The sequence below is a fragment of the Strix uralensis genome, chromosome 10 (genome assembly GCF_047716275.1).
Source record: "Strix uralensis isolate ZFMK-TIS-50842 chromosome 10, bStrUra1, whole genome shotgun sequence".
NCBI classification, from domain to species: Eukaryota; Metazoa; Chordata; class Aves; order Strigiformes; family Strigidae; genus Strix; species Strix uralensis.
The window spans coordinates 20209025-20235138 of NC_133981.1; the positions used below are offsets into that span (position 1 = coordinate 20209025).

Sequence of the window (26114 nt, forward strand, 5' to 3'; positions counted from 1 at the left end):
GGGGCTCAGCACGCCGCTGTGTCCCGCTGCCTCCAGCAGCATTTGGGCTCTGCTGGTGCCTCCGCAGCCACCCAGGGGAGCCCCCTGCTGGGGCACCGTGCTGCTGGCCGGGGTGCAGCGAGGGGCCCGCTGCCTCCAGAGGGGAGGGACCCTGGGGGCATGGATGTCCGTGGCAGGGCTGGATGCTGCCGGGTGTCAGGGAACCATTTGTGAGAGCTGGCTGTTTCCCTTCTCTGTCCTCTGCTTATTATTGCTGCTGATAACAATTGTCATTAAGGGCCAGGGGAAAACAAGGAGAATAAATAGTCTGCAGGGCGTAAATAGCTTTGAGTCTCGGAGACCCGGTGCGGGCTGCATGCCCTGGTCCTGGCGTGCCCCGCGGGGCACGTGGAGAGGCAGCGGGGACTGGCAGGGTTTGAGGTAGTCACAGCGAGGCGTTTCTGCACGGGAAGCTGAGAGGTGTCTCGGAGCTGATGCCCATGTGCAAGAAGGGCCCTGGAGAGACCAGAAGGGAGCTGGGGGTGGCCTGGCTCCCTCTGCCCCTCACAGGGGCTGGGGGTGCCTCCGCACCCGCCCGTTCTTGCTGTCTGGGGAGGGGTGCTGCCACTTCTGGTGCCAGGCTTTCTGCCGCTGCCTTTCCTGGTGCCGCAGGGCGTTGCAGTAGATATCCAGGCTGGTGCCCGGTGCCCCCAGGGCCCGCGGGAAGCCCTTGTAGCCCGGATGCAGGTCAATCCGGGGCCGGGGGCTCTGGTGGGTCCCTCCTAGCTCAGCCCCCTTGCTCCGCTTGTAAGGTGGCACCTCCATGGCCTCATGCCTGATGACGCGGAGGCTGTATCGGGTGAGGGGCCGGGAGAAGGAGCGCTCCACCGCCTGGCACTCGTAGGTGCCCATGTCCTCCCTTGCCAGCTGGCGGATCAGCAGCCCTTGCTCCAGCACCGAGAAGTGGCCGTTGTTCCTGACCTGGGGCAAAGGCAGAGCACCGTGGGTCAGTCTCCAGGGACCGAACCAGCCCTGCACCTCGTCCCTGCTGTCCTGTCCCCTGTACCTCGCTCAGGCCTGTCTCCTCACTGTGCCGCACCAGCCACCGGACAGTCGTCTGTGGGGAGCGTGCCAGGCACTCGAGGAAGGTTGAATTCTTCTCCACCCCAAAAACCAGCTTCTCCACAGCAGCAGTCCCTGTGGGGGTGGCAGGAGAGGGGAAGGGGTGAGTACCCTGCATGGGAACTGTGACAGGTGGGGAGGGAGTGCAGCACGGAGCATCCAGCACATGGTGGGCTGCACAGGGTCTACGGTGGATGGTGCTGGTGCAGCTGGTGGGCACTGGTTTCCCAGCATCATGCTGCCCGCCCTCCTGGGCATTGCTGGCCCCTGGGCAGAGCTGACTGCCTGCACTGGGGCTCCTCGGAGAGGCCAGGGCTGGCACTCACCCTCTGCGGTGTCCTGGCACTGGCTGAGCGGGTCAGACTTTAGCGTGTCCTGGCAGCGGGCACGCCTGTGGGAGAGCAGACAGGGCTGGGGGGTGGCATCTGCCCCGGGCTGTGGGACCCCCCTGTGGCAGAGCAGCCAGGGAGAGGGGGGGACCAGGGATGGCTGGGGCACTGGCTGGCAGGGTGACAGTAGGGGTCTGGGCTGACAGGTAAAGCCTCCAGTGCCACCAACTTGCCCTCCACTGCTCCAAACACCATCCCTTTGAGGGGGGACAGCAGGGCTGGCCCAGGCAGACGCTCACCTCTTCTCAGTGAGCAGGTGAGGGGCACAGTTCTTGCCGTCCCAGGTGCAGTAGGGGTCCCTGGCCAGGCAGCAGTCGGTGCAGGTTTTGCCGTAGAGTTCACAGCGGTACAGGGAGAGCTGGAGCAGCCCGTGGGTGCTGCTCACAAACAGCTCCTGCTGCTCAGGCAAGTGGAACAACAGCAGTCAGTACCCACGGCTGGAGACCAGGGCTAGCGGGGGAACAGAGCTGCCTGCCCCGTGCTGGGGTGGGGGCACTGGGAGACAGCCGGAGAGCAGGGCAGAGCCTGCCACCCCCCGACTGACCCGGTGGGAGCCCATTCCCTAAATGTGCAAGCCCTGGGGCCAAGGGACCCACACAGAGGGGCTGGGGCCAGCTGGCCTCTGTGCCCTGTCCCTTGGCTGCTTTGGGAGGAAGCAGGAGGGAGGACTTACCCTCTTTGGTGATAATTTCATGTCCAGGATGGGAGAAGGCATCTGGAAAGGAAGGAGAGAGTGCTGCAGCCATGTTGGTCCCTCCTGGGTGCTCCAGCCTGCCAGTGGGGCTGGGCCCCGGGGTGGCAGGGTGCTGGGGCCTGGCCCAGGTCCCTGGTCCCAGCTCCACCTGCTCCATGCTCCAGCCTGGGCCGGCCCTCCTCAGTGTGAGCAGCCCGGGGCAGCCCCGCCTGGCAGCTGTGCTCTCAAACCTGGGCTCAGACCACCCATTTTATTTTGGGCTCTGGTGTGCCACCCCCATTCCTGCTAGGGACTGGACAGGGAGCTGGGAGATGACTTGGCTCTGGTTTCCCTGGCTCCCCTCCATGCTATCGGCATCTCCTGCCAGTCAGGACGGGCGGGAGCCACCAGCAGTGAGGTGAGGGACCTCCCCGATAGAGGCCAGTGACTTGCTGCAGGAGCTTGCAGGGAGGATGCCACAGAGCGAGGGGAGGCCGTGTGGTCCAAGCCTCCGTGGTCCAGCCCTGGCCTCTTGTACCTTAGTGACGCTGATCTCCTCCAGGCTGATCACCTCGGTGCCATGGCTCACCCCACCAGCCAGCCCCACCTTCAGGACTTTGCCTTCATCTGTGAATGCAGTGGGAGAAGGAGCTGTCAGGGCTGGGAGCCACCCAAGCCGGCAGGGCCCTTGTGCCATGCAGGCTGCCCTGTGGTGACAGCGTCCCCAGAGCTGGGGTGAGTTCCCACCTGTGCCGAGGAAGAGCACGTCATAGTGCCGGCTCTCCATCTCCAGCCTGTGCACCAGCAGCCGCCGCAGCCGGTAAGGTACATTGACCCTCACCAGGACGGGCTGGCGGCCCTGCGGGTACACAGGCTCCCACATCAGCTGGTGGGTGCGCATGAAGCTGATCACCTCATCAGGGAAGTCCTTGGTGGACTGCAGGAGGGGGTCGTACGTCTCGCTGGGGCACTGCGTGGCAACATGGGGGGCTGCTTTAGGGCCAGGCCAGCCCGTCCCGCTCCCCCCTACCCTGCTCCCCAGCCCCTTACCGTGCCGGGACGGGGATAGGGGACACGGCCCTTGTATTCCACCCAGCGGTAGTCGAATCCCTCTTTGTGTGCAAAGGGGCCGCTGAAGGCAGCTCTCACAGCAGCCATGGAGTAGACACAGACAGCAGAACCACTGAAGACACCGCTGCGGGGGGAGCGCGGGGCTGTCAGTGTCCCTGCTGCTCCGCCAGGGACAGGCACATGCACACCCGCACCCAGCCTGGGAGTCACGCACGGCACCCAGGGGGTGACAGGAATCCCTTTGGCACAGCCAGTCCAGCCTAGGGGACCGCTGGCTGTGCCCATGAGAGAGCTGGTGGTTTGGCAGATGGGCTGGTGAACCAGCAGCAGGGAAAGCAGTGAAACAGGCAGCGGCCCTTCCTCTGCCAGCTGGGTGCTGGTCCTGCCCTTCTCCCCATGGGGCAGCCCTGGTGAGGGGCTGGTGGGGCTGGACTGCTGGACTACCCCACGCAGGGGCCAGCCAGAGCCCTGCTCACCTGGAGACTGTGAAGAGGCCAAAGACAAGTGGGTTCTGGGGATCCCTGGTGCGCAGAAGGAAAACATCCTCTGCAGAGAGAGGGGTGGAGGTGAGGCACCCAGGAGCTGGAGCGCCAGGCTGGGGGATGCAGGTGGGCATCCTCGATGTTGTGCCCACCTCCCTGGGGCATACTGGGAGGAGCAGCCGGGGCGGAGCAGTGCCGATCCCGGCTGCAGAGCGGGCTGTGCACTCACCGAGCTGGTCAAAGTGGGTCTCGGTGCCCTGGGGCCCAGGGATGGAGCACACCAGGCGGGCCTTGAGGAACGTGCTCCAGCGGTTGATGAGGCTGCGCTTTCCTCCTACGTCGTTCTGGCAGGCACCAAGAGCCAGGCTTAGTCCAGGCTCTCCGAGCCTCCCTCCCCACCACACGCTCCTCCATCCCCACAGCAGAACACCCCCAGCCCCGAGTCCTCTGCTCTGTGGTAGGTGTGTGGTGACACCCTCACATCCTGCTGCTGGCCCCTGCTTGGGGTGCCCCTTGGCCCAGAGGAGGTAAAAGCCCGCCTGGTGGGACACCTGGCCACGGCATGTTGGTCTTTGGTGACTGACCTTGCAGACCCGGGCCACCCTGGCGTGGATGTGCCGCCTCTCCCACTGCCCAGCTTCCATGGCTGTCTCACGGAAGAAGATGTAGACCTTGTCATCGTGAGGGTTGTAGGTATCAGGGATGGCGTAGGCGCCGATGAATGCAGGTTCTGCAGGGGCAAGGAGCAGCACAACGTGGCACTGTGCCCTGATCTGACCCTGATGTACTGCCCTTGGAAGCCCTTGGGAGCAGCGTGAGACGCTGAGGGTATGCAGGGTGCCCCATGGAGACCCTGCTACCGGGAAGACAGAGCCCCGTTCCTGGTGCTCAGGCTGCAGAGTGTGTGCTGGCACATGGGTCCCACCAGAGGCTTCATCAGTGCTTCCCCCCCACCCCCGGAGAGGAGAAGGGGGCTAGACTGCTGAGCTCTGGCCCCAGTGCTGGCCCCAGCCTCTCCCCAGCAGTCAGGAGAACCCCCCACGCCCCACAGGTCCCCCCAGTCCTACCGTGTAGCCAGTGGTCCTGGTTCTGCTCTGTCCGGATGTAGCTCTGCTCGGCCCCATGGACCCAGGTCCGGAAGAAGGCAGCACTGCTGCCCATGAAGTCACTGGAGGTCCCTGAATACAGCTCCCCATCTGCAGGGTCAGAGGGAACATGCGTGGGTTGGGGGTGCCACTGCTGGAGGTACCCTGGCAGGACTCCCCTGTGTCCTCAGAGGCTCAGGGAGAGTGGAGGTGGCACAACCTGGCTGGGAGTCTCCCCCAGACCTGTGACCCAGCACGGCTTCTAGTCCCCAACCCACCTAGACCTTCCACAGCACCGGTATGAGGTGGGCAGGCTGGTGACACCTCACACCCCCATGTGCGGGCTGCTCAATCTACACCCTGCATTCACAATTCTGTGCAGGAACTGCGAGGTTGGAGTGAGCCAGGGCAGGACTGGGCTCTGCAGGATGGCTTCTCTCACTCGCACCCACTCAGGCACCAGCCCAGGACCGCAGCCATGCACAGCAGAGCAGGGTGCAGGCACTGCTGCCAGTGCCTCCCAGCACAGACCATTCCCAGTGCTCCCACCTTCCAGCATCACCTCTGCTCCCCGCTCCCTCTTACCAACAAGGAGTCCCGTGAAGGGTTCATGAGGGCTGTATGGGCACCGTCCTCGCCCCGATTCCAAGGAGTGGGTCACCAACCGCATGGGGGGAGCCCCAGGACCCTGTCACAGCCAAAGGGGAGATGTCAGCCCAGGGGAAGGCTGGAAACAAGCTGGACATGTGAAGAGTGGGAAGGAAGCTGATGTGCTTGGCTCTGCAACAGGTGGGTCCCTCAAGGGAGCTGCCAGGACTGGGTCCTGTTCCCACAGGGCACCCTGGCACTGCCAAGCCAGAACTGCTTCTCATCACATGCACCAAGGCCATGCAGGCGACTGTGCCGTGCTGGCCAGGCTTCCCAGGCTATGGGGCTCCCTCTCCCCGCCACTCGCTGGGGAAGAGGATGGGGACATGCTGGGGGTCTCTTGCCACCTTCTGCAATGGGGACGTGGCTGGTCAGGGTGTCCCTCACCTTCCCCCTGGCTCCCAGCTGGATGAAGGCACAGACGGGCTGGTAGGACCCAGTCCCACAGGCGAACACGTGGGTCCTGTTGAAGGGCTGGAGGAGGCGGATGAAGTTGGCACACTCCGTCTGCTCAAGGGGAGATGTTTGTTAGTGGTCTAAGCCCAGGTCTGGGCATTCGTGCCCAGCCTCGTGGCATGTCTACTCAGGATGCAGGAGCCCAGCCAGATCCTCCCTCAGCTGCCAGTAAGCTGAGCTTAACTCCAGCTGGCTCAACACCCTCATCTCAGGCAGACCCCACACTCCCTTTTGGGGTGATGTGGGTGTTTAATATCCATGGCAAACCACAAAAAGCCGTGAGCCGGGGGCTGCCAGCCCTGCTTACCTCCACGTTCTTCCCTGCCAGCTGGCAATGCTCAACCTGCTCCCTGGAGGCTGGCCAGAAAATCTGCAACACAGAGACCCCACCAATGCAGCCCCTGCTTTCCTTCACTGGCCTGGGTCTGCTGGCTTCCACGGGCACCAGTTGGAACGGGGTCTGGCAAAAGCTGCTGCCACGCACATGGTGAGGACATGGAGCTGCTCTGCAATGGGTCTGACACCCCCTTGGGTCCCCAAGGGCCTGGCCAAGCTCAGCGGGCAGCCTGCCAAATAGGCTGAGAGTGAATCTGGCGTGGGGACAGAGCCTGGGTGGGCCACGGCACGCCCAGTCGGTGGGCAGGCTCTCCTGGATCCCGGCCCATGGGAACGCCAGGCTGCAGTGCCTTAATGTGCTTTCCTTTTGTTGGGCTTGAGCTGCACACCCTGCCAGCAGGATGTCTTGGGATGACATTAGAGGACTCACTGCTGGAGTTGTTGTAGCTCTTGCAGCAGCAGCAGGGACTAGGTATGATAGCAGGGCTCTGGGCACTGCCCTTCCACTCGCGCCCCACATCCACCCAGGTCTCCTCTCCTGGCCAAGACGCTCTGTTCCTCCCTGGCGTTGGCCTGTCCCAGAGGGGCTCAACAGCGCCAGGGATGGGTTGACCCCACTGATTGAGACATCCTGGTGTAAATGTGTCCCTGGTGACATTAGAGCAGCCCAGCTTGGAGCACATCCACCTCCACGCCCCGGCACTGGAACGAGGAGCGGCTCCCAGGGAGGAAGAGACCAGCCTGGCCAGGGTCGCACTCACACCCTCCTCCCAGCACTGACCTTCTCAGGCTCTCTGCTGGGATGGTCCAGGTGGAGCAGGAAGATGTGGTTTTTTGCTCCCACCATCAGCCAGGCCCTGTCTTCATCCACCAAGAGGGCTTGGAAATCCAGGCCATCCCCTGAGGCCAGCAACAGGCGAGAGCTGTTGGATTTCAGCAGATCTGAGGAGCACAAGGTGGGAGAATGAGAAACTCATCCATGAGTCGCACAACAAGCAGCCAGAGGCCCCGTGCTCCCCCTCTCCATGACAGCTCTGGCTACCCCACCTTCCCCAAGGGAACGCAACTTTCCTGCCATTGCCTTAGCAGAAAAACACCATCCTCGGTGTCCCAAAGCTCATCATGAAGCCTCCACTCATGAGACTACCTGGAGGAAACAGTGAATCACCCCTACAAAGAGGAAAACTGTCCTGACCTTGCTCTGGGCTGGGCTGGTTTGCAGGCTGTGGGGCAGGACAGTGGTCCAGCCTGAGGAGCCCAGGTTGCTCAGCTTCCAGCCTGCCTTTCAGAGGAGCTCCTGGAGCCCCAAAGCCACTGCACCCCGAAGTCATGAGGACAAGGCTGACAACAGAGGGGACTTGCTCACTGTAACTCCCATCATGTTTTCCCTGGGCTTCAGATCAAAAGAGTTTACATAAAAAAGGTTTTGGCTATTTGCTGGGGCAAAGCATTCCTTCAAGGTTATGCTGTATGGAAACACAGATGCCACAGCCCAGTCTGGACATCTCCTCTGCCCCCAGCAAGCCTTTCAGTCTGTGAAGTGTCTGTTGGCTGCTGGGCTTTACCCCATGCACAGGGACAGGCAGGCAGATGGGTGCACTGGGACAGACAGACAGATGGATGGCCTGTCCCTGGCCTAAGGAGCTTGTAAGGGAAGTCCCCAGCTGTGTCCTGGGTGCCACTCTGACCCTGCATCCACCACCCTACATTTCCCCCACTATATCCTGAGACACAGCCTAAACCCAGCATTAGAGTGACTCAGGAAAAGGGCTTTCAAGAGCATCCCTTCGGCACTACTGGAGGGAAGAGCCACCTTGCTGAGGGGGAAAGTGTGCCACAGACCCAGCATGCTCCGTGGGGAGTGGAGACAGGGCAGTGGGAAAGGCTCTGCTCCTCAGGCTGTAGCTCCTCCTGTGCAGAAGTCTGGGGGTGGCTAGCATGGCCCCTCCGGCACAGTTGCAGACGTGTGGGTGTGCGAGAGGGACAATAAGCTCTTGTGTCTTGGTTAACCACTCCTGAAACAACATCCCCGAGGCCCGCATCAGTCCGTGATGTGCAGCGCCAGGTTTTGGGCTGGCTGCCGGGGCGAGCATCCCCAGCATGGCAGCAGCTGCCATCCCAGTGAGCACTGACTCCCAGGGATTGAGGCAGGGGAGACAGGCACCAAGGTGGGCCTTAGAGCTTCCAGAAATCATATCACTTTCCACTTCAGAAGTGGTGGGATCCAGCTAGGGAGAGGCTGAAGGCTGGCAACGCTGGCACGGCTGCTCTTGGTTTTGGTGCTGTGCAGGGAAAGGTGCAAAAATAGGGCCATGGGAAGGGGAGATGGAAATGGGCTGCTGCTGGATGGAGACTGGAGGGAGGTGGAGTGCAGCTGGAAACCTGGGGTGATCTGTAAGACCCAGGCTGAGAAATTACCCAGAATCATGCGGATTGAGGCTACATGTCAGGAACTGAGGGAGGGAAGCTCTCAGGGGGAAGCGGTGACTGGGAGCATGGGCGGACGTGCGGCCCAGGCGCAGGTGGCGTGTACGTGGGCACGGGCACAGCTCCGTTCAAAGGGGACCCACTGACCCAGGAGGTTGCGTCTCTCTTCCTTCCACCCTGTTTCCAGGGCAGAGGGGAAGCGGGGCCAGTGCTTGCAAGCTGGAAACGCTACTGACGTCGTTTGTCCCTGCGGGGGGAAGGACCTGCTGGGCCCCAGACAGCAGGCAGGGGCCCCTGCCCGGATCCACACTGCTGCAGCCAGGATTGCTCCCAGCTAGCGTTTCCTTCTCCCCTTCCTCCGGGGTCAATGCTCCAGTTACTGCAGGACACAAATTCACCTCTGCCAGGCTCCCAGCCATGTCAGGGAGCTCCTGGCCCTCCTCCTGCTCCCACAAAAATGGTGCACAGCCCACTTCACTCCTCGCTACCCTCAGGTGTCCAAGGGCTCCCCTCTGGATGCTGTGGATACAGGGGAGCAGATTTCCAAGCCATTTCCCACCAGCTGAATGGGATTAACAGCTGAATTCCTGTGCCTGCCTGCAGGTCATTGTCACTGCTGGGTCCCCAGTGAGATGCATTGCCCTCCCTCCTGTGCCTGCCAATGCTCCTGGCAGCTGCTTGACCCAGGGCGAAATGTCAGGCAGGGTACTGGGGACTCAGGTTGGGGTGGGAGGGAAGGTTAAAGGCTGATCTGGTACATGGGTGTAATTAAGTGGAGTGGGGACAAGGCTGGTCCCCGGGAATGTCACCTGCTGGTCACCCTCTGACCTGACCCAGCTCCATCCAAGGACAAGGTCAGGCAGGATGATGGAGGAGCCCTCCCTGCTGCTGTGATAGTATGTAGGAGGACCCAGGAAGGACTCACTGCCCTGCACTTGCACCATGAGACTTCTGGCAGGGTTAATGACCATGAGGGTCTGAGCCTGACGGTCTCTGTGGCACGGTTCTGCTCCCTCACCCAGCACACGGCAAGTGCTGTGGATCCAGACCCTGTGCACAGGAAGCTGCTGCGCATACACCAGCCTCTTCTTGCCCCCAGTCCAGCTACACACACACAAGGCATTTGATCCCAACCCTGACCCTCGGGGCAGGGAACCAGGCAGTCTCTGCAGCAGCTGTGCTGTGGCTAAACTGATGGGTGAGCCCGGAGAAACATCCTCTCCTTTGTGTTCACTATCTCCCAAGGCCACGGTGTTTTTCTTTATTGTTGGGACCACTGTAACTGCCTTGTCCCATCCATCATCTCTGCCTGCCCCTTAGCTACAGCATCCTCAGTGCAAGGCGACCCTGGGCTTCCTGGGGTCACAGCCCGGCTGTGCCGGAGAGCTGTCCTCTCCCCTTCCCCCAGCCCATCAGACCATGGAGAAGATCCCTGAAGCCCAGGGGAAGCTTGGCGTTAAATCAGGCTCCAGCCCCTCACTGCTGTTGGCTGATAAGAGACGTGCCAGTGCAGCTTTTGGTGCTGATAACCAGAGACCCACCAGCCTCCTGCACTCCTGAGCACTTGCTGCATGGTGATGGCTTCTGGGTCCTGCCCGGCTGGGCTGGCTGCAGATCAGAGGCTGGCAGAAGACCCATTTGCCAACTCCTAGCTGTGCCTGCCCTGGATTATTACAGTAAGAGGAGCTGGGAGGCGTCCTGTGGTTTTGGTGCATAGCTGCACTGCTGTACGGCCTCAGAAAACAGAGGCTCAGCCCTGGGCAGCGTCAGGGCTGACCCAGCCTGACCCAGCTTACCCAGAGGCTGCCCCTTGCATGGCCATGATTGCTGGAGAGCTATTATAAACCTTCTCCTCACCTCCTCAGCAGGGTGGGAGCCGCTGCCGTTGTTCTTGGCCCTGTGCCCTGTGCCCCATCCTTCCTTTGCTCTCCCAGCCTTCGGTGCTGTCATTTCCTTCTTGCAAGCCTGCTTGCATCTTCTCCCCCCACCCCGCCAAGGGCTCTGCCTGCCACCCCCATGCTGGGATCTGAGGGCAAGGTTGATCCTGTAGACAGACTCTCAAAGGCCTCCTTTTATTTTTTTTTCTAGAGGCTTTTAAACCTAAACTTCTCAAGGCATTGTGTCCTTGAACCTGTCCCATGCTGTCCATGAGTCACATCCCCTGCCATTGTTAGCGTTGTCCTTGAGCCCTCCTGATGCTGGGAGCTTCCTCTGCTGCCTCTGCCCAAGACTTGAGGGCTTTTGGCATGTCTGGCCCCAGCACACTGTGGGGCTTTGAAGTCAGCAGTCCCTCTGCACCCCCGCTGCCCCGGCAGCCCTGCTCTGCCTCCTCCAGCTCCAAGGCAAGGAAGACCCTGCACCATGTTTCCGAGCTGAGCTATCAGCAATGTCATCTCCCTGCAGGGATATCCTGCATCCCTGGGAGGTCCAGCCCTCTCCAGCCACAAACTGGGGCATCTTCCACCTTGCTGGCTGTCCCTGCCTGGAGAGCAGCTTCTCAGGGTGATGGAGCAGGCCAAGAGGGTGGCCCCAGAGCTTTGATGGCCCCACGCACTGCCACCTGACAGGTGTGGAGAAAGGCTGGTTGAGCCCTGCTGACTCCACGTCCAGGGCACCTCTGGGGCTGTGCTGTCTGTCCTTCAAAGCAACTTGCTCTTTTTCATGCAGGCGAAGCTGAAAGCAAGTAAATTGGCCCAGTCCATGCTGCAGGTCCGTGGCAGGCTCTAACCACCCAGGTCATTCCCCTGCAGAGACCCTTTCCCTACAGACTCCCTTTTTGCACTCCTCTGCTGGGCTGTGTACTGTGCTACCTGTCAGTCTGCTCTTGTTGCACCTTCAGATCACCAAAAGCAGGCCCCCCTTTGCATCAGGCACACGAGAAAACTGTGCCTCCCCTGAAGAGCTCATAATCTAAACAGACAAGACAGATGCAGGGGGGAAGGGTAAAGTGCAGCAGGGAACAGATCTGCACAGTGGATCAGTCTCTCCTCAGCAGGAAAGGAGGGGTAAAGGCAGAGGGGCTGAGCTGGGGCAGGACTGTGCTAGTGAGAGGCAGGAGAAGAGGCTCAGTGTCCCCACTGCTCTGTGAGCGTGAAGAGAGGGGACTGCCCAGGTCAGCTCTAGCCCAGGACACACCATAAGATACCCAGAGTGAGTCTGAGCAGAAGGAGACATCCCTTCTGGTGCCGGTGTTGTGCTGGACCAGGGCAGGACATTCCCTGCTCAGCTGCCTTCTCTGATGCCAGCAGCGCCAGTGCAGCATCCTCGGGGGCTGTTCTTGGAGCTGCATCCGTGAAACATCTCGAGGACCCAACATGTGATGATGTTGCAGCCACAACTGTGGGGCTACTGCCTGCCTCCCCTGAGTCCTGGTTGCCCCCTTCACTCCCTGCCTGCAGGATGCTCTCCCAGCCCTCCCAAGCAAGGTGCAGACCCCAAGGAACTTCACCCTTACCTTTGTAGGCGAGGCGAAGGCGCGGGGCGTGCTGCTTCCATGCCTTGCTGCTGCCCAGCTGCTGCAGGAGGAGGCAGAGGAGGAGCACGATGAGGGGCAGCCTGCGGCCAGGGGCAGCATGCATTCTGGAGCTCAGCAGTGGGGAGCGGGCAGCTCGCCCTCACAGCACCATGGTCCAGCGCCGAGATGCCACCTCCACTGCCAACTGCAAGCAGAAAAGGGGGAAGGTTGCAGTGCAGAGGGCTGTGTGCGGGTCGGGACGCCTGTCTCACCGGCCACTGGCTGGGAGGGTGTTCAAGGGACAGCGAGTGACAGCCTGGCAGGTCTGCAAGCAGCTCATCCCCCAGAATATGTCAGGCCAGCTGCCTGGCGAAGACGAGCCACCAAGAGCAAGTGGCCAGCCGCCTGCACACCCACACTGCTGCAAAATGAGCTGGGGCTGCTGTGTAGTCTGCTGTGGGGGGAGGTCACAGCCACAGCGAGCTTGGTGTACTGGGCCGGGACGGCGGGGCACAGGCTGGGGACCCTGCAGCACCCGCCGCAAGAGTCTTGTCAGTGTTTATCTGAGCAGAGCACCTGCAGGCTGCCAGGGATCGGGCCCACCCTCCCCAGGGAGCGCGGGCTTGGCGGGAGGCAAGGCTTGTCTTGAGGAGCTCCCGCCACCCGAACTGGCCAGGCTGGGAGGGAAAGAACGGCCCAAGGTGGCCGGTGTCTTACTGGCTGGACTGTCCTTGCAGCCTCAGCAGTCACCAATGGTTCTGGTAGGGTGAGGAAGATTTCTGAACATCTCCATCGGCATGAGCCATGCTGGTGCCTGCTGGGACACCCTGCACCCCCTACCTTTGGGAGCTGGCAAAGCAGCTGGTGCTCACAGGACCAGTTTGGGTACTGGGAAAGGCAGCTGTGGCTGGGACACCTGCTCACCAGCTGGCCCAGCTGCCACCTGGGAGCTCCGGTGTGTTTCATGTCCAGGGACTTCTGAAGACCAGCTATTACAGCATGCTGAGGGGAGGTGTGCGGTGTGATGCCAGTGTGCCCACAGCATGTGGTACTCAGGAGTGCTTGGATTTGAGCATCCTGGAGGTGACTGACATGAGGGAAGAGGCAAGGAGTGCTTGGGGTGTAGTACACCCTCCAACAGGTTTTCAGAGCTTGGGCATACTCTGCTAAATACCTGCTCAGACCCCAGTGCTTGTCCAGAGCCTGAGGACGGGTCCCTAATATTCATCTTATCGCAGCTTGGGGTTAAATCTTGTCCCTCTTACTCAAGGGGGAATGAATGTTTTGAAACGCTGTCCATAAATGCCACTTTTGTGATCCCTTCAGCATCAGCTGTGGCTGTGTGTGCACATGATACATCACTCTGGCCAGTAGCTCTGCAAATTGCCTGGTCACCGCAGACCTCTGCAAGGCCACCAGCATCCGTTGGCCCTGGGACGCTGCAGGCTGGAAGGACTCTCTCACATTTACACCCCCTCAGAGACATACAGGGTTTCACAGCCTCATCCGCCAGCTCCCACACCTCCTGCGGGGAGTGGGGCTGGCCTGCCAGCTCTCAGCAATTAATTCAGGCAATTTAGATGCTTTTTCCCCGCTTACAAATGTCCCAGTCCCTAAATGGCAGCTCTGACTAACTCCCCCTCTTGCTGCATATAAATTCTTCCAGACCCATGGCTGAAAGATTTAAAATGAGCTTTTTGGCTCATTCCTGGCCAGGGGCTCTTGGCACAAGGAGCAGGGGATTTCTGCCGTCCCAGCAAAGGCTGTAGGAGGGATGGTACAGTCAAGCCTGCCCAAGTGCCTTGGTGTCTGCCTTCCACAAGAAGGAGCACTTGGCTCTGCTTAGGGAGGAGGCTTCGGGCTTGCAGAGTTGGGGTTTCTCTCCCTCCTGGCAGACAGGGAGCAGGCAGCAGCCCGTGGCCAGGCTGGGGTGCAGCCCCCTGGCACAGCTCCTCTCCTGACCATTCCCTGCCCTCGCTGCTGCCTTGCTCTCGCTCTGGCCAGCATAACCTGCTGTGCTCCGGAGCTTTCCACCATTCCAGGAGACCTGGATGTGACCTCAGGGTGGAGATTGTGCTGTTTTCTCTCTCTCTTTGGTTTGGGGCTGCTTTCTCAACCCATCTACCCTTTTTCTGGGCAGACTTTTCAACAGGCCAACCACTGCCTCAGGAAAAAAAGCACTGCACAAACATGGTGGGTTTAGCTAGGTTTAAACTGTTCATTGCTTGACACGCTGATTATAGAGGGAGGGGTTCACAGGTAGGAACCCCACCAACAACCCTGGGGTCCTGTTAACAAGCAGCACTGCTTTTGCTTCCCCCACAGCCACCTTCCCACAAGGCAGAGATGCCAAGCAGCTTTCCTGTGCTGGGGATGCTTCAGCAATTTCAGCTCTTCCCCACACTCAGCTGCCTGCAGCAGTCTCCCAGACCCATCCTGCTGATGCGTGGCCATGCCCTGAACGAGCACTACCATCCTGGGAGTCATCTCAAGGACATGCCTAGCATTTGACAGGGATTCTTTTTTTTTCTTTGCCAATGTGCTTTTGGTTGCTGGAGGACATGGGAAAATGCTGGCCTCTAATTGCAGCTTTCTCTAAATGGAGCAGGGCCTGTGCTAGGCTTAGGTTTGGGCTAAACCAGCTCTGGGAGGAACTTTTTATGACCCAGAGCTCCAGGGGATGCCAGGGTGGGTCAGAATTCTGCAGATGGCAGGCAGGGCACCGCTCCTGCCTCCAGACATGCTCATGCATGGCCATGGGGTGAGTTTTAGGGATGCTTCGCATGCCTGCAGCAGGGGCCGGGGCAGGCATGCACGCTCCCAGAATTTCATCTCCTCACCCTGCGGATGCCAAAGACAGGTTTGATGGTGGCAGGAGCTGCAGTCACACACAAGAAGAACCCAGAGCCCTGACAGAGCTGGGTGCAGGGACAGAAGAGGTGAGGATCGTGCTGGAGGGGCTTGTAGTGGACAAGGAAAGAAACAAACTGTTGAAGGATAACTTCCAGTAAGAAAGGCTTCTCCTATATGTCATTCTTTCACCAAGACTTCAGGCTCTTCTCCATCATGCCCAGGCAGTGCTGAGGGACTCGGCACATCCATCTCCTGATGCACAGCTAAAATCCCAGCAGCAGCCCCCCCCCCAACCCAGCTGTGCCTGCAGTCCTTGGCGCAGGGACATCCCTTGCTGTGCCAGTTGGAGCAGGGACCCTGGGGGAATCACGCAGCAGGGTCACGTCCCCTGCCTGTAAACCTCTGCCCAAAGCTGCCTGGAGGTGAAGAGCTCAGCAGAGGCAGAGTTTACACTGAGAGGGGGAGCACGGGTGTCTAGTGGATGGAAACAAGCTGCGGATGATGAATCCAGGGTTAAATTAAACACTCCCGACAGCTTTAAATAATCAACTGTCTGGAGCTGCAACTATTTCTATCTCAGTTTGGAGAGGGAAATGCTGATGAGGGCAGGCTGCTGGGCGAGGGGACAACTGGGGGTTAAGATTTCATACTCTGGGCAGCATGGGGCATGAAGGGGAGGACATGGGTGATTGTAGCTCTGTTTTGGGGGGTGGCAGTCACCAGGAGTGCTTTGGTGTAGGTGGCACGGGTGGTGACACCACAGTGCTGGGCTGACTTTGTGCCAGCAGTCCACCAGATGCCTTGGTCCCAGTGGTCATCCTGTGTCCTCCCCTCCCTCCCTTTCCACCAGTCATCTGCAGAATTCCAACAGGTTTAAGGATCTGGGCTGTCATATAGAGCCACTGTTTCATGGCATGGTGGTGAATTTTTCATTTGGAGACAAAGTCTCCTGGAAGGTCTTGCCAGAAACTGAGCATTACAGGGAAAAGACAAATCCCTCCTGTTTGAGACATGTGGGTATGGGAGGGAATTGTTTAACCGTGAAAGCACCAATTTCCTCCTGACAACGCCTATTTGCTGCGATGCCATGAATAGTGTAAAACAGCCCAAATTTCAGAGGGGGAAGGGCCTTGGCAGTGGATTTATCAGGCTAAGGATTATCTCCCAAGAGGGAAGAACATGCTGAACTTGATCTCTTCAGCGATCCTGTATCACTAAGAGCAGCCCCCCATGCTGTGGCTCTGCCCAGCACAGCCTGCCATGTGCTCCACCACTTTCACAGGCCCCGATTGTGTCCCAGCTAATCCCCACACGCCATTTGCAGCCTAGTGCCTTCTTCAGTTACACTGTGGGGCTGGCCAGGCCACGGGCAGGGGGTGATGTGCTGGCCCCAGCAGCTGGGGGACCTCAAGCGAAAGGAGCTGGGGGGAGGAGAGGGGCTGCACTCTGGTGTCAGCATTCAGCCGCAGTGACCCTCCCTGCAGGGGGAAGGAAACACTGGGCTAGAACTCGCTGTGAAAGAGGAGAGCTTCAGGGATCTGAGACCCCCTCCATGGGGCTGATGCTGCCCGAGGCTCCCAAGCAGCCAAGCTCTGGCTCCCAGACCTGAGCCCCACACTCTTGAGACTGTCCTGCCTCCCTCAGCAGAAGCCCTGAGCGTGGAGGGGACCCTCTCTGCCTGGGAGGGCAGGTACCCCTCTGCCACTTTTGGGAGACAGGAGAAAGGAGTCTTACCCAGGCAAAGAAACTGAGGATCAAAGCCAGGCAAGGAAGTCCAGCAGACAGGACAGCTATGCCCTGCCATCAGGGAGGCTCCTCCTCTCTCGTGCCTTCCCATGGCTCAGCCCCGGTGCCCGTCCCGCACATACGCATCTGCAGGTTAATTGGGTGCACAACGCATGGTCTGGGCGGTGCGAATGCAGCGCCACGAGTGCAGGGAACGTGCACAGCTGGAGCTGTTGGTCGTGTGCCTTGGTGTGCACCCCTGTCCGTGGATGCCCCTCTTCCTAAAGCGCTGCCTGCCCCCCTTCCTGCCCTCACAGGCACAGAAACCCTCTCTGCTCAGCCTAGGGCTTTGGTTGTTCCCCTCCATCCCGCGCAGGATGATGGATGCCCCAGCAGCTGCAGGAAGAGGCAGCTGCTGTCTTTCTCCAACCAGGAGGACAAAGCCACTGGGGTGGGCTCTCGGGTCCCTCCCTGCCTTCCCCCAGAGCTGCCTGGCCAGGGCAGGACCGACACTGGGAAAGCAGGCGGTGCTGAGCTGCATGTGGGATGGGGACAGAGACTCGGGATGCTTCTGCAGCATGACACAAGTTGGGACCACAAAAGTCAGTGCCAAAACTTGAGTGGCACTGAGGTGTCACGGTGTGCCCTGTGAAATGGCAGGGTTTCAATGAACCCCTCAGTAACACAGGTCACACGTGACCATGCAGAGCCCCAGAGATTGAGGGGGAGCAGATTTCGAAGGGTTTGAAAAGAGGAATCTTTCAATAGCGGAGCAAGGCTGAGGTTGTTCAAGCTTCGCCCGCGTTTCTCTGCCACCACACAGCAAGGCTGGCCAGCAGGCTCCCTTCCAACCGGGACATCTCCTGACAGCCTCCTACACTCCCGCCTCCTGAGATTAAAGCCTGCAATCACAATTAGCCCCAGATCACCCTTCCTTGCCAACCACCGCTGCCAAAGCGTGCCAAGCATGGCAAGTGGGGAGGAATGAGTCCCAGCTGCTGCTGGCACACCGCAGCTCTACAACGCCAGCACCTCACCCCTGCCAGGCAGCGGGGCTCCTCGCTGGCGGGTACCTGCTGATAATGGTGATGGGGCAGGGTCTGGGTGGTATCAGGGGGACTTCACTGACTGTGGTGACACTTCAGAGCGCGAGCACTTTGCTCCCTTTTTTACTTCTTACTTGTGCTGATGGGCAAACATTCCTGGTCCCTGAGACCTGGCATGTCACATTAAGCACACACCAGCTGCGCCACCGCACAAACATGGACCTTAGGCTCCACAGCTGGTTTTCCTCCTCCCTTGTTGCACAAAGCTGTGTCCATCCTGGGTTGTGAACCCGCACGTCAGCACTGCCCCAGCCCTGGCAGAGCCCAGTTGTCTCTGCCCTCCTGTGCAAACAGGAATTTTCTCTCTGCCTGGGGCCTTGGTAGGTGGGAGCCAGGCTCAGCTCCTTATCTTTAAGCAAGGGGTAAACCTTTACATTTGGAGGGTCAAATACAGCATCTCCTCTAATGGTGTTTGCCTCTCTGAAGTTTCAGTAGCTTAAGGCACACTCCAGTTGAGAAGCATCCTTTGAAAGCAAATGGGGAATTACCAAGCCCAAGGCTGGCCAGGATTTTAATAATTGTTTATGAAGGGATAAGGAGTTGGCTTCGCTTAACATCCTGCTAATCCCTTTCTCAGGGGGCCCTTACGTTTCCCTTGCTACTGAGAGAGGTGAAGCCCACTCTGGCTTGGCTCTCAGGTGTCAGGCTGGGAAGGTGGCCCAGTCCCCAGGCTTGTCTCCCTGCATGGTGATGGGCACCGTGATGGGTGGGTTGGCCCGTGCTTTCAGGCAGCAGCTCCTGAAGGGTTTTTTGGTGTTCCTGAATGTGCTGCTGGATCCAGGTAGTGCCAGTTGAGTAACCTCCACCATTCCTGTCTCTAATTCATCCCAAGGACATGCAGCACCAGGGAGTTAGCAAGCCCAATGTGCAGAGAAAACTGTATGGAGGTGCAGCGCAATTGCACCTTGCAAGTCTCTCACCTAAAATGCTGCCAGAGTACAGGCAGCTTCCAGTGTCCTAGGCAGGCAGGGACTTCTTGGGACTCTGCATGCCCTCTGGGTCTGTCCTTGCCATACCAGCACCCCACTTGCCCACCTCTGATCACAGCTTTCATGCCTGCATCCCCAGCACAGGGCAGTGCTGAGGTCCTGCTGCCTAGCCCCAGCACCCCTGGCTGCAGGGTGCTGCCCAGGCCAGGGCTCCCGGAGCGGGCAAACCACACCAGGACCCCAGCTGGCAGTGACACAGAGGCAAATTTGGAGGAAAAAGGCTGGGCTTCTCCCCAGACAAAGCAGAGGGTCGGGGAGGTGGGACAAGTGAGGTGCAAGTGTGTCTCACGCTGGGCAGCAGCCATACAGCTCATCTCAGCCCAGCCAGGATTGACTTGGCGTATTAAACTCCAGATTAATTTGGTGTGTTAAACTCTGGGTTGACTTGACATATTAAACTCCCAACCTGCTCCTAATGCAATTGAGAAGCTTAAAATTCTTTCATCTTTGGGAAGAGGCTTGCCACACTCTGATGTTGTGTTAAAGTACCCAAGTAAGGTAACGAAGAGGCTCTGTGTTGCCCACTCTACTGCCAAGCCAGCTCCCCAAAGCCTCAGGAGTCCCCAGAGGCAGTGCCTCATTCCTCAGAGCCATTTATATCATGATGCCGCCCACCAGCTGAAACCCCCCTTGTCACCTGTGCACCACATGGCCCGACATTCAATACAGCCCTTGGGACTCTCAGGGAGCTCTGCCCCGCTCAGGAGCTTTTTTGGGCCACAGACCTTCCAGGCTGAGTCTGGGTGAATCGCACATGTGCTAAAACCTGGCAGGGGCTCCAAGGCCAGGAGTCAGCGTGGACTCTAACCCGGGACAGGTTTGCTAATACTTCTTGCCCCAGGCTGGCTGAAAAGCCTCTGCTGGGGAGAGGGCCTGGGTGACACCCAGGGTTTTCATACAGAGCTTGCCAGCTCAGGGTCACCAGCTCGAACCTGGGCAGGCTCAGCCATCATCAGACACCTACTGTCATGGGCCGCCCGTCCTTTGGTGGCCACTGGAAAAGAAGCGGTGGGCTTGGTCAGGGTCCTGGTGGGCACATACCAACATCCTATACCCCAGCAGAGAGCCAAGGGCCGGAGACAGCTCCATCCCCAGGGGTGTCTCATGAGACAACCAGCCCTGGGGAGGACAGAAGCATCCCTGCTCCCTGGACAGGCAGGCTGCAGTCTTTTCCAGCACTCCCAAGCCAAAGCCTATTGCTACCTGAAGTTGCCAAGGCATTTTGCAACAAACCTGCACAATTTGTAACGCACATTTTCTTCATTCACAGCGGGATTATTGCTTCCCACCTCCAGACCTATTGGGCAGGGATGCTCAGCACCTCTCAGAGAGCTGTTGGCTTTGCTGTGTTTCCCCAGCTATAATCCCAGGGCCATTCCAGGCAGGAGCTGGCTGTGAAGCACCTGCTCTGCAGTTCAGTGACCCGGCTCATCCGCTTCACTTTTGCCAGCCAGTGACACAGCTGCCAGTCACACTCCCAGGGCCTCTCGCTGTCCCAGGCAGAGCTGCCTGCCTCCCCCAACACTTGAAAGCTCTGCAGTGTTTTCTTTTCATCAACGGGAACCCTGCTCTCTGTTCTCCCTGGCTCGCTGTGCTAATTGGAACAGGCTGGACAGGCGTGGGGGGCTTTGCTGGAGAAAGTATTTTAATGAGGATGGAGGGTGCCTGGACTGTTATCTGCTTCTTCTCAGAGCCTCTTGGCTGGGCTCCTCGCTAATTACAGCCTGGATTGCCGGGTAAGCTCTCTGGCTTGCAAGCCTTGGACCCCTGCAGAGCACCACGCTCTGGCAGCCTCCTCAACGGGCTGCCCTTTGCTCCAGCATGCTGCTTGGGGAGCCAGGGGACACAGCTTTGCCTGGCGGTGAGCTCCCGAGTGGCTGAGCAGCCTCGCAGTCCCCACCCCACAGCTCTGCTGTGACAAAGGGAGTTGTCTGGAGCAAGGCTGCAGCTTCTGTACAGGGTAATTCTCCTAGGATCAGTGACAGCAGAGACACTGCGGATGGACACCAGGCTGTTCACCCCAGCTGGCTGCTCATTCATTCTTACCCAGGAGACACCAGGTCAGCTCCAGGTTGAGCTGAAGATGAAGGCACATCTGTCAGGGGTTGGGGTAGGTCAGTTGCTGGTCAGCCGCCGTAGCTTTTGTGCAAGGGGAATCAGGTTGACTGCTGGCAGCAGCATGCTCCAAGGTAGACAGCTCCCCTTGTTACCATCATAGAACCATAGACAGGTTTGGGTTGGAAGGGACCTTAAAGCTCATCTAGTCCCACCCCCTGCCATGGGCAGGGACACCTTCCACCAGCCCAGGTTGCTCAAAGCCCCGTCCAACCTGGCCTTGAACCCTTCCAGGGAGGGGGCAGCCACAGCTGCTCTGGGCAACCTGTGCCAGTGTCTCACTCCCCTCACAGTAAAGAATTTCTTCCTTACATCTAATCTAAATCTACTCTCTCTCAGTTTAAAACCCTTACCCCTTGTCCTATCCCTACACCCCCTGATAAAGAGTCCCTCCCCCCTTTCCTGTAGCCCCTTTAAGTACTGGGAGGCCTCTGTAAGGTCTCCCTGGAGCCTTCTCTTGTCCAGGCTGAACACCCCCAACTCTCTCAGCCTGTCCTCACAGGGGAGGTGCTCCAGCCCCCTGATCACCTTTGTGGCCTCCTCTGGACCCGCTCGAGCAGGTCCATGTCCTTCTTATGCTGGAGGCCCCAGAGCTGGACACAGCACTGCTGGGGGGGTCTCTCAAGAGCAGAGTAGAGGGGGACAATCCCCTCCCTCGCCCTGCTGGCCACACTTCTCTTGATGCAGCCCAGGACACGGTTGGCTTTCTGGGCTGCAAGTGCACACTGGTGGCTCATGGTCAGTTTTCCATCCACTAATACCCCCAAGTCCTCCTCCTCATGGCTGCTCTCAATCCACTCCTCACCCAGCCTGTATTTGTGCTTGGGATTACCCTGACCCATGTGCAGAACCTTGCACTTGGCCTTGTTGAACTCCATGAGGTTCACATGGTCCCACCTCTCCAGCCTGTCCAGGTCCCTCTGGATGGCACATCCCTGCCCTCCAGTGTGTCGCCCACACCACACAGCTTGGCGGCGTCGGTGAACTTGCTGAGGGTGCGCTCAGTCCCATTGTCCGTGTTGCCAACAAAGAAATGTTGCAAGCATTTAACTGGCTAGCCAAACCAGAGATAACCCAACCCACTGGATGGTCACAAGTGGAGGTACCTCCTCACAGCATGACTCCCCGTGCCAGTATCCCCAGCTGGCCAGTGCAGCTCAGAAGCAACCACCACCGCCTACCATGCTCAGGGTGCTGCTCCCAGGACACATCGTTCCTGGCCAACCCCTATTTCATGTGAAAGCCTCCCAGTTCTCCATGTACTCATCTGCACAGCATCCTGCTGTGGAAGTCCACCATGGCTGTCATTCTGGTGTGGAGCTGAAGCACAGGTGGACTAAGGGTGACTTGCCCATGGTCAAATGGGAACCACAGTGGGGTAGGGATTGACCCCAAGTGTCCCATCTCCCTCCAAACAGCAGTTCATTCCTCCTACAGCACAGACCAGCTCAGCACTAAGCCTGACTCTACCACCAACCATGCAGGAACGAGTGTGAAGCTCCAGCACATAGTGGCAGAGCTGTCACCACTGGCCTGTGTGGGAGCACACACCGTGGGAAGACCAGCTCTTCCCTCAGCAGACAATGAACAGATTGAAACTGAAAGCCTTTTTTTTTTTTTTTCACACTACAAAGTGCTAAGGCCAAATTAGCTGACATCAGTGGTATCCTCCTAGAAAACAAGGAAACAAACCTGAACTCGATGGTGGGAGAAGCGGAGTAGTTCGCGCACACAATAAATGGCAGCTTGCCAGCGTGCGAGACAAGAACAATAACTCCATACGGCCGTGTGCTGTGAAAGGCATTGTTTTAGGGAAACCATATCCTGGGCAGGCTCCCAAGTCAACTGGGGGTGACGTCGGCAACAATTGTGCTCCGTGTCATGCCATCCCGCTGGCAGAGCTGGGCTGTGCCGGCCCAGAGCACGCGTGTGGCATGCCTGCAGGTACAGCAGAGCCGGGGCTGGTTCGGGGGGTATGTGGGGTCACTGACCATGGAGATGGCAGAGACCAAATGCCCTACAGTGCCCACATCGGAGAATAAAAAAGGCTTATCTCTGCCAGGAATATGGAGTTCTCCCTCCCAGGTACCATGAAATTACTGTCATTCCTTGGCATCTAGCTACAAGTAGACGCTGGGTTTTTTATGGATGGGGTTTGGGATAATCTAGTCTTTAGGGAGGCAGAATGACTTGGTCCCCTACACTGTGAGCTCAGCTCTGCAACCTTACATCGGCCATTTTGTCACTCTGTGCTTCAGTTTTCCCAGGCAAAAAGAGTCAAGAGAAGGTAGAGCTGTCTCCTGTGAGCAGGAGTAGGTGAGGAGGTGATGGGTGGCTCACAGAGACCAGAGATGACCAAAGCTGGAGACCCAGTTCAGAACAGGTTTTCACCCTCTTTCCCACTGCAGCTTGTCCTCTGCAGGAGCTTCTTGCCACCCTGAGCAGGGTGGAGTGGGTGCCTCTGAGCAGACCCCCCTCCCAGAGGAGGGGTCCTCAAAGAGGGTAGGTGAGACCAGGTATGTCCCCCCATTCCCCATCCAAAAGCCATTCCCAGCTGCCCCCCAGGGCCAGGGAGTTACTCAGCTGACTGATCTCTGTGTCTTTGCTTTCAACACCGGGTTTGTAACTGCATAAGCAAGCGCCTGTAAAGACCTAATTACCCCGTGCTCTCGAAGCCGCCTCTTGCTGTAATCCCAGTTGGAGTGGGGATAGACCAAACTTGGAGGAAGAGGCAGCTCCAAGAGTCCAGGAGCCAAGGTTTACAATAAATCTTCATCCTTGCTGTAAACAGCCCCTGAGAGGGTGTCACAGGAGCACAGCAGAGAGTGAGGCAGCCAGAAACCCTCACCAGTGAGAACATCTGCCAGCCCTGCTGGCTCAAGGGCTTGGTTTGGCAAAGAGCGTTAGCAGTCAGTCCTGCCGAGGACCCTGGGCTTGGCTCCCGCTCCCTCTGCTTGAGCTCAGCACTGCTTGGCAGCCCTGTAGCCTGGCATCACCTCTTATCTCGCCAGCTGAGATGGCTCCGATGTGGCACCCCCCTCTCTGGCCTCCACACACAAGCACATTGGTATTTGGGAGAACGACTTACATCCTTGGGGGTTGCCTGTTTAAGTCTCGACCTAAGGAAGCAGAGCAAATGATGCATGTCTTGCATCCTTGTGGAATTCGGTGAGATTAGATTAGGGATGAATTCTTCCCATATTTCTTATAGAGCTGATATCTCTGCCCTGGCTTTCCAATTGACTTCCCCATCCCTGGCTCATAAATCACAAGGGTGTTTGTGTGTCTGTCATTTTCAATACCGTTAACTCTGCAGGAGAAACCTATACGTTACAGCAACCCATCATGTCAAGTCAGTGACCCATCGGGGCTGCCAGACCCCCCTCCCTTTGAAGGCTGTGCGAGGCCTGGCCGGAGGAAAGCTGGGACACGCTCCACTTGGCAAAGAGAAAGCTCCCTGCGGCTTGTGCACAGGTCGCGTGGCCGGCATGTGTGCGGGATAACTGCAGTTCTGTGGCCATCTCTCCTGGAGCACTTTCCTCTCTTCCCTTGGGCACATGGCTGCATCAAAAAATGCTGGTTTCCAGTTTAGCAGAAATTTCATGCCAGTGCTCAGCAGCCGGATTAATGCAGTTGTTCCTTATGGGCAATAATCTGCATAACTAAACGCAGTCATGGCAGCAACCTGAGGCTTGGGGCTACTCCCTGCCTGTGAAATGCCTCCTGACGATTTCCAGTGGACAGTGCATCCCTCGGCCAGGTTCCCCGGCTGCCATGTAGGGCTGCCACACACTTTCAGGAGCTGTAATTCATGCCAGGGGTGGTCTTATTTCAAGGATAGGAAGAAATAACCCTCTTTCTCTTAAATTAAGTTTGTCAAGTGCTTTGTTATTTGTTTCTAGACATAAATAAACATTTAGACTTCTCCCTCCCACCCTCACCCTGAGTATCACAGCCCTGTCACACTGAAACATCCACCCAGAGGCATGTAAAGCTCCTCACTCCCAGCCATCCATCCCCAGGATCTGCAATGCTTCTAAGCAGAAGATCGTTAGTTAAATGACTCCTTTGGAGAGCACCCAGCATTTCTCAGGCTCTGTTTCTTTTCTGCCTCCTATATTGTACGTCCTGAGGTTTCTGAGGGCTGAGGCATTGCAGAGCGGAAGGGTGAAGAAGTACCCTTTCCCTGTCCCGACAGATTTCATGCAGCCTGAGAAGGGGACAATTCCCCCCACGGACCGGGGAGGCTGTTTTTCCTCCTCAGACCAAGGCTGTCACAACCGCTTGGAGGCAAATGATGGATTTTTATTTGGGGGTGGGGGGAATCCAACAAAGCTGTCTTTGAGCAGTGGAAAAGTCCTCAGCATGGGCTAGGCGTTAGTGACAATCTACCCAATATCAGGTTTCGGGCTGTTAAACCTTCGCAGCAAAGTAGAGCGTCAAAGTCAAGGAGCTCCAGAAAAAAAAAACACCTCTGGAGACAGAGAGCTTTACCATAGCAGTAAAACCTCCTAGAATCGAAGTTAAGGCATTAATAGATATAACCGTAAAAGATTATTACCACAAACATTTCATTGTGTGCTACGGCAAACTGAGCAGCAGGATGAGCTCCTCTCTCTCTGTAGGAGCTGGGAAAAGACAAGTCACTCATGAGTTGCTCTACACACAGATATAAAATGCGACGAAGCAGAGGGTAGAAGCAGACAAGCTCACAGCGGGTCAGACCTGGTTCAGCCGCCCGGGCTGAGCTGCTCCCAGCCGGCTCTCCCGGGGAGAGAAACAAGGCAGCCTAGTCCAGCCCAAGCTAATGAACAATTAAAACCATCTCTCGGCTACTCACCAAGGAGCCTGCGGGATCTCAGCGGCGATGAGCCCACTCTGCTGCCAGCCCAGAGGCCTCCAGCGAACCCAAAGCACCTGGAGGCTGCAGGCGGCAGGAGGAGCCGGGGGTGGCAGCCGGGGGCTGCCCCTTCATTCATAAAAAAGCCGCCCAGGCTGCGGGCAAACCCCCGTCCCGCTGCTCCCGGTGTGCTCGGCCGGATCCGCGAGCAGCAATTGCCATCTAGTGGTACCTGGGTTTATCGGGCCGGGGGCTCGCATGAAGTCATAGGAAAGTGTTCGGCTTTTCCCCCGAATATTTCATTCCTGCAGCTCAAGGCACACCTAATAGGGGTGGGATAGTAAAGCAGCCCATCAGGCGCCTC

At 58.3% G+C, this 26114-nt stretch overlaps 1 protein-coding gene across 3 annotated transcripts; it reads right to left on the reverse strand.

Moving 5' to 3' along the window:
• Positions 1 to 18: 18 nt before the first annotated feature.
• On the reverse strand, positions 19 to 25793 carry LOC141947910 (semaphorin-3D-like). Of its 3 annotated transcripts, none has more exons than XM_074879608.1 (18): positions 25751 to 25793; positions 12123 to 12327; positions 7023 to 7183; positions 6213 to 6275; positions 5837 to 5956; positions 5387 to 5489; positions 4784 to 4912; positions 4301 to 4446; positions 3946 to 4060; positions 3711 to 3780; positions 3214 to 3358; positions 2911 to 3133; positions 2702 to 2790; positions 2164 to 2205; positions 1730 to 1887; positions 1428 to 1492; positions 1046 to 1176; positions 19 to 960 (listed from the first exon to the last, which is right to left on the reverse strand). In XM_074879608.1, exons 2-18 carry the CDS (start codon positions 12244 to 12246, stop codon positions 544 to 546), a joined length of 2301 nt encoding a protein of 766 aa, XP_074735709.1. In that variant the 5' UTR covers positions 12247 to 12327; positions 25751 to 25793; the 3' UTR covers positions 19 to 543. The 3 variants fall into 3 exon arrangements, with proteins under 3 accessions (XP_074735709.1, XP_074735710.1, XP_074735708.1); XM_074879609.1 differs by lacking the exon at positions 25751 to 25793 and adding an exon at positions 20842 to 20903; XM_074879607.1 differs by lacking the exon at positions 25751 to 25793 and having other exon boundaries at positions 12123 to 12637.
• Positions 25794 to 26114: the final 321 nt, after the last annotated feature.

What these genes read in the sequence shown, in the direction of transcription:
- LOC141947910 (XM_074879608.1), bottom strand. Translation starts at nt 12,246, where the DNA reads ATGCATGCTGCCCCTGGCCGCAGGCTGCCCCTCATCGTGCTCCTCCTC. An exon ending in GGGTGGCCCGGGTCTGCAAG is followed by an intron (nt 4,061 to 4,300) that starts GTCAGTCACCAA and finishes GGTGCCTGCCAG; the next exon opens with AACGACGTAGGAGGAAAGCG. An exon ending in AGGAGATCAGCGTCACTAAG is followed by an intron (nt 2,206 to 2,701) that starts GTACAAGAGGCC and finishes CTTCCTTTCCAG; the next exon opens with ATGCCTTCTCCCATCCTGGA.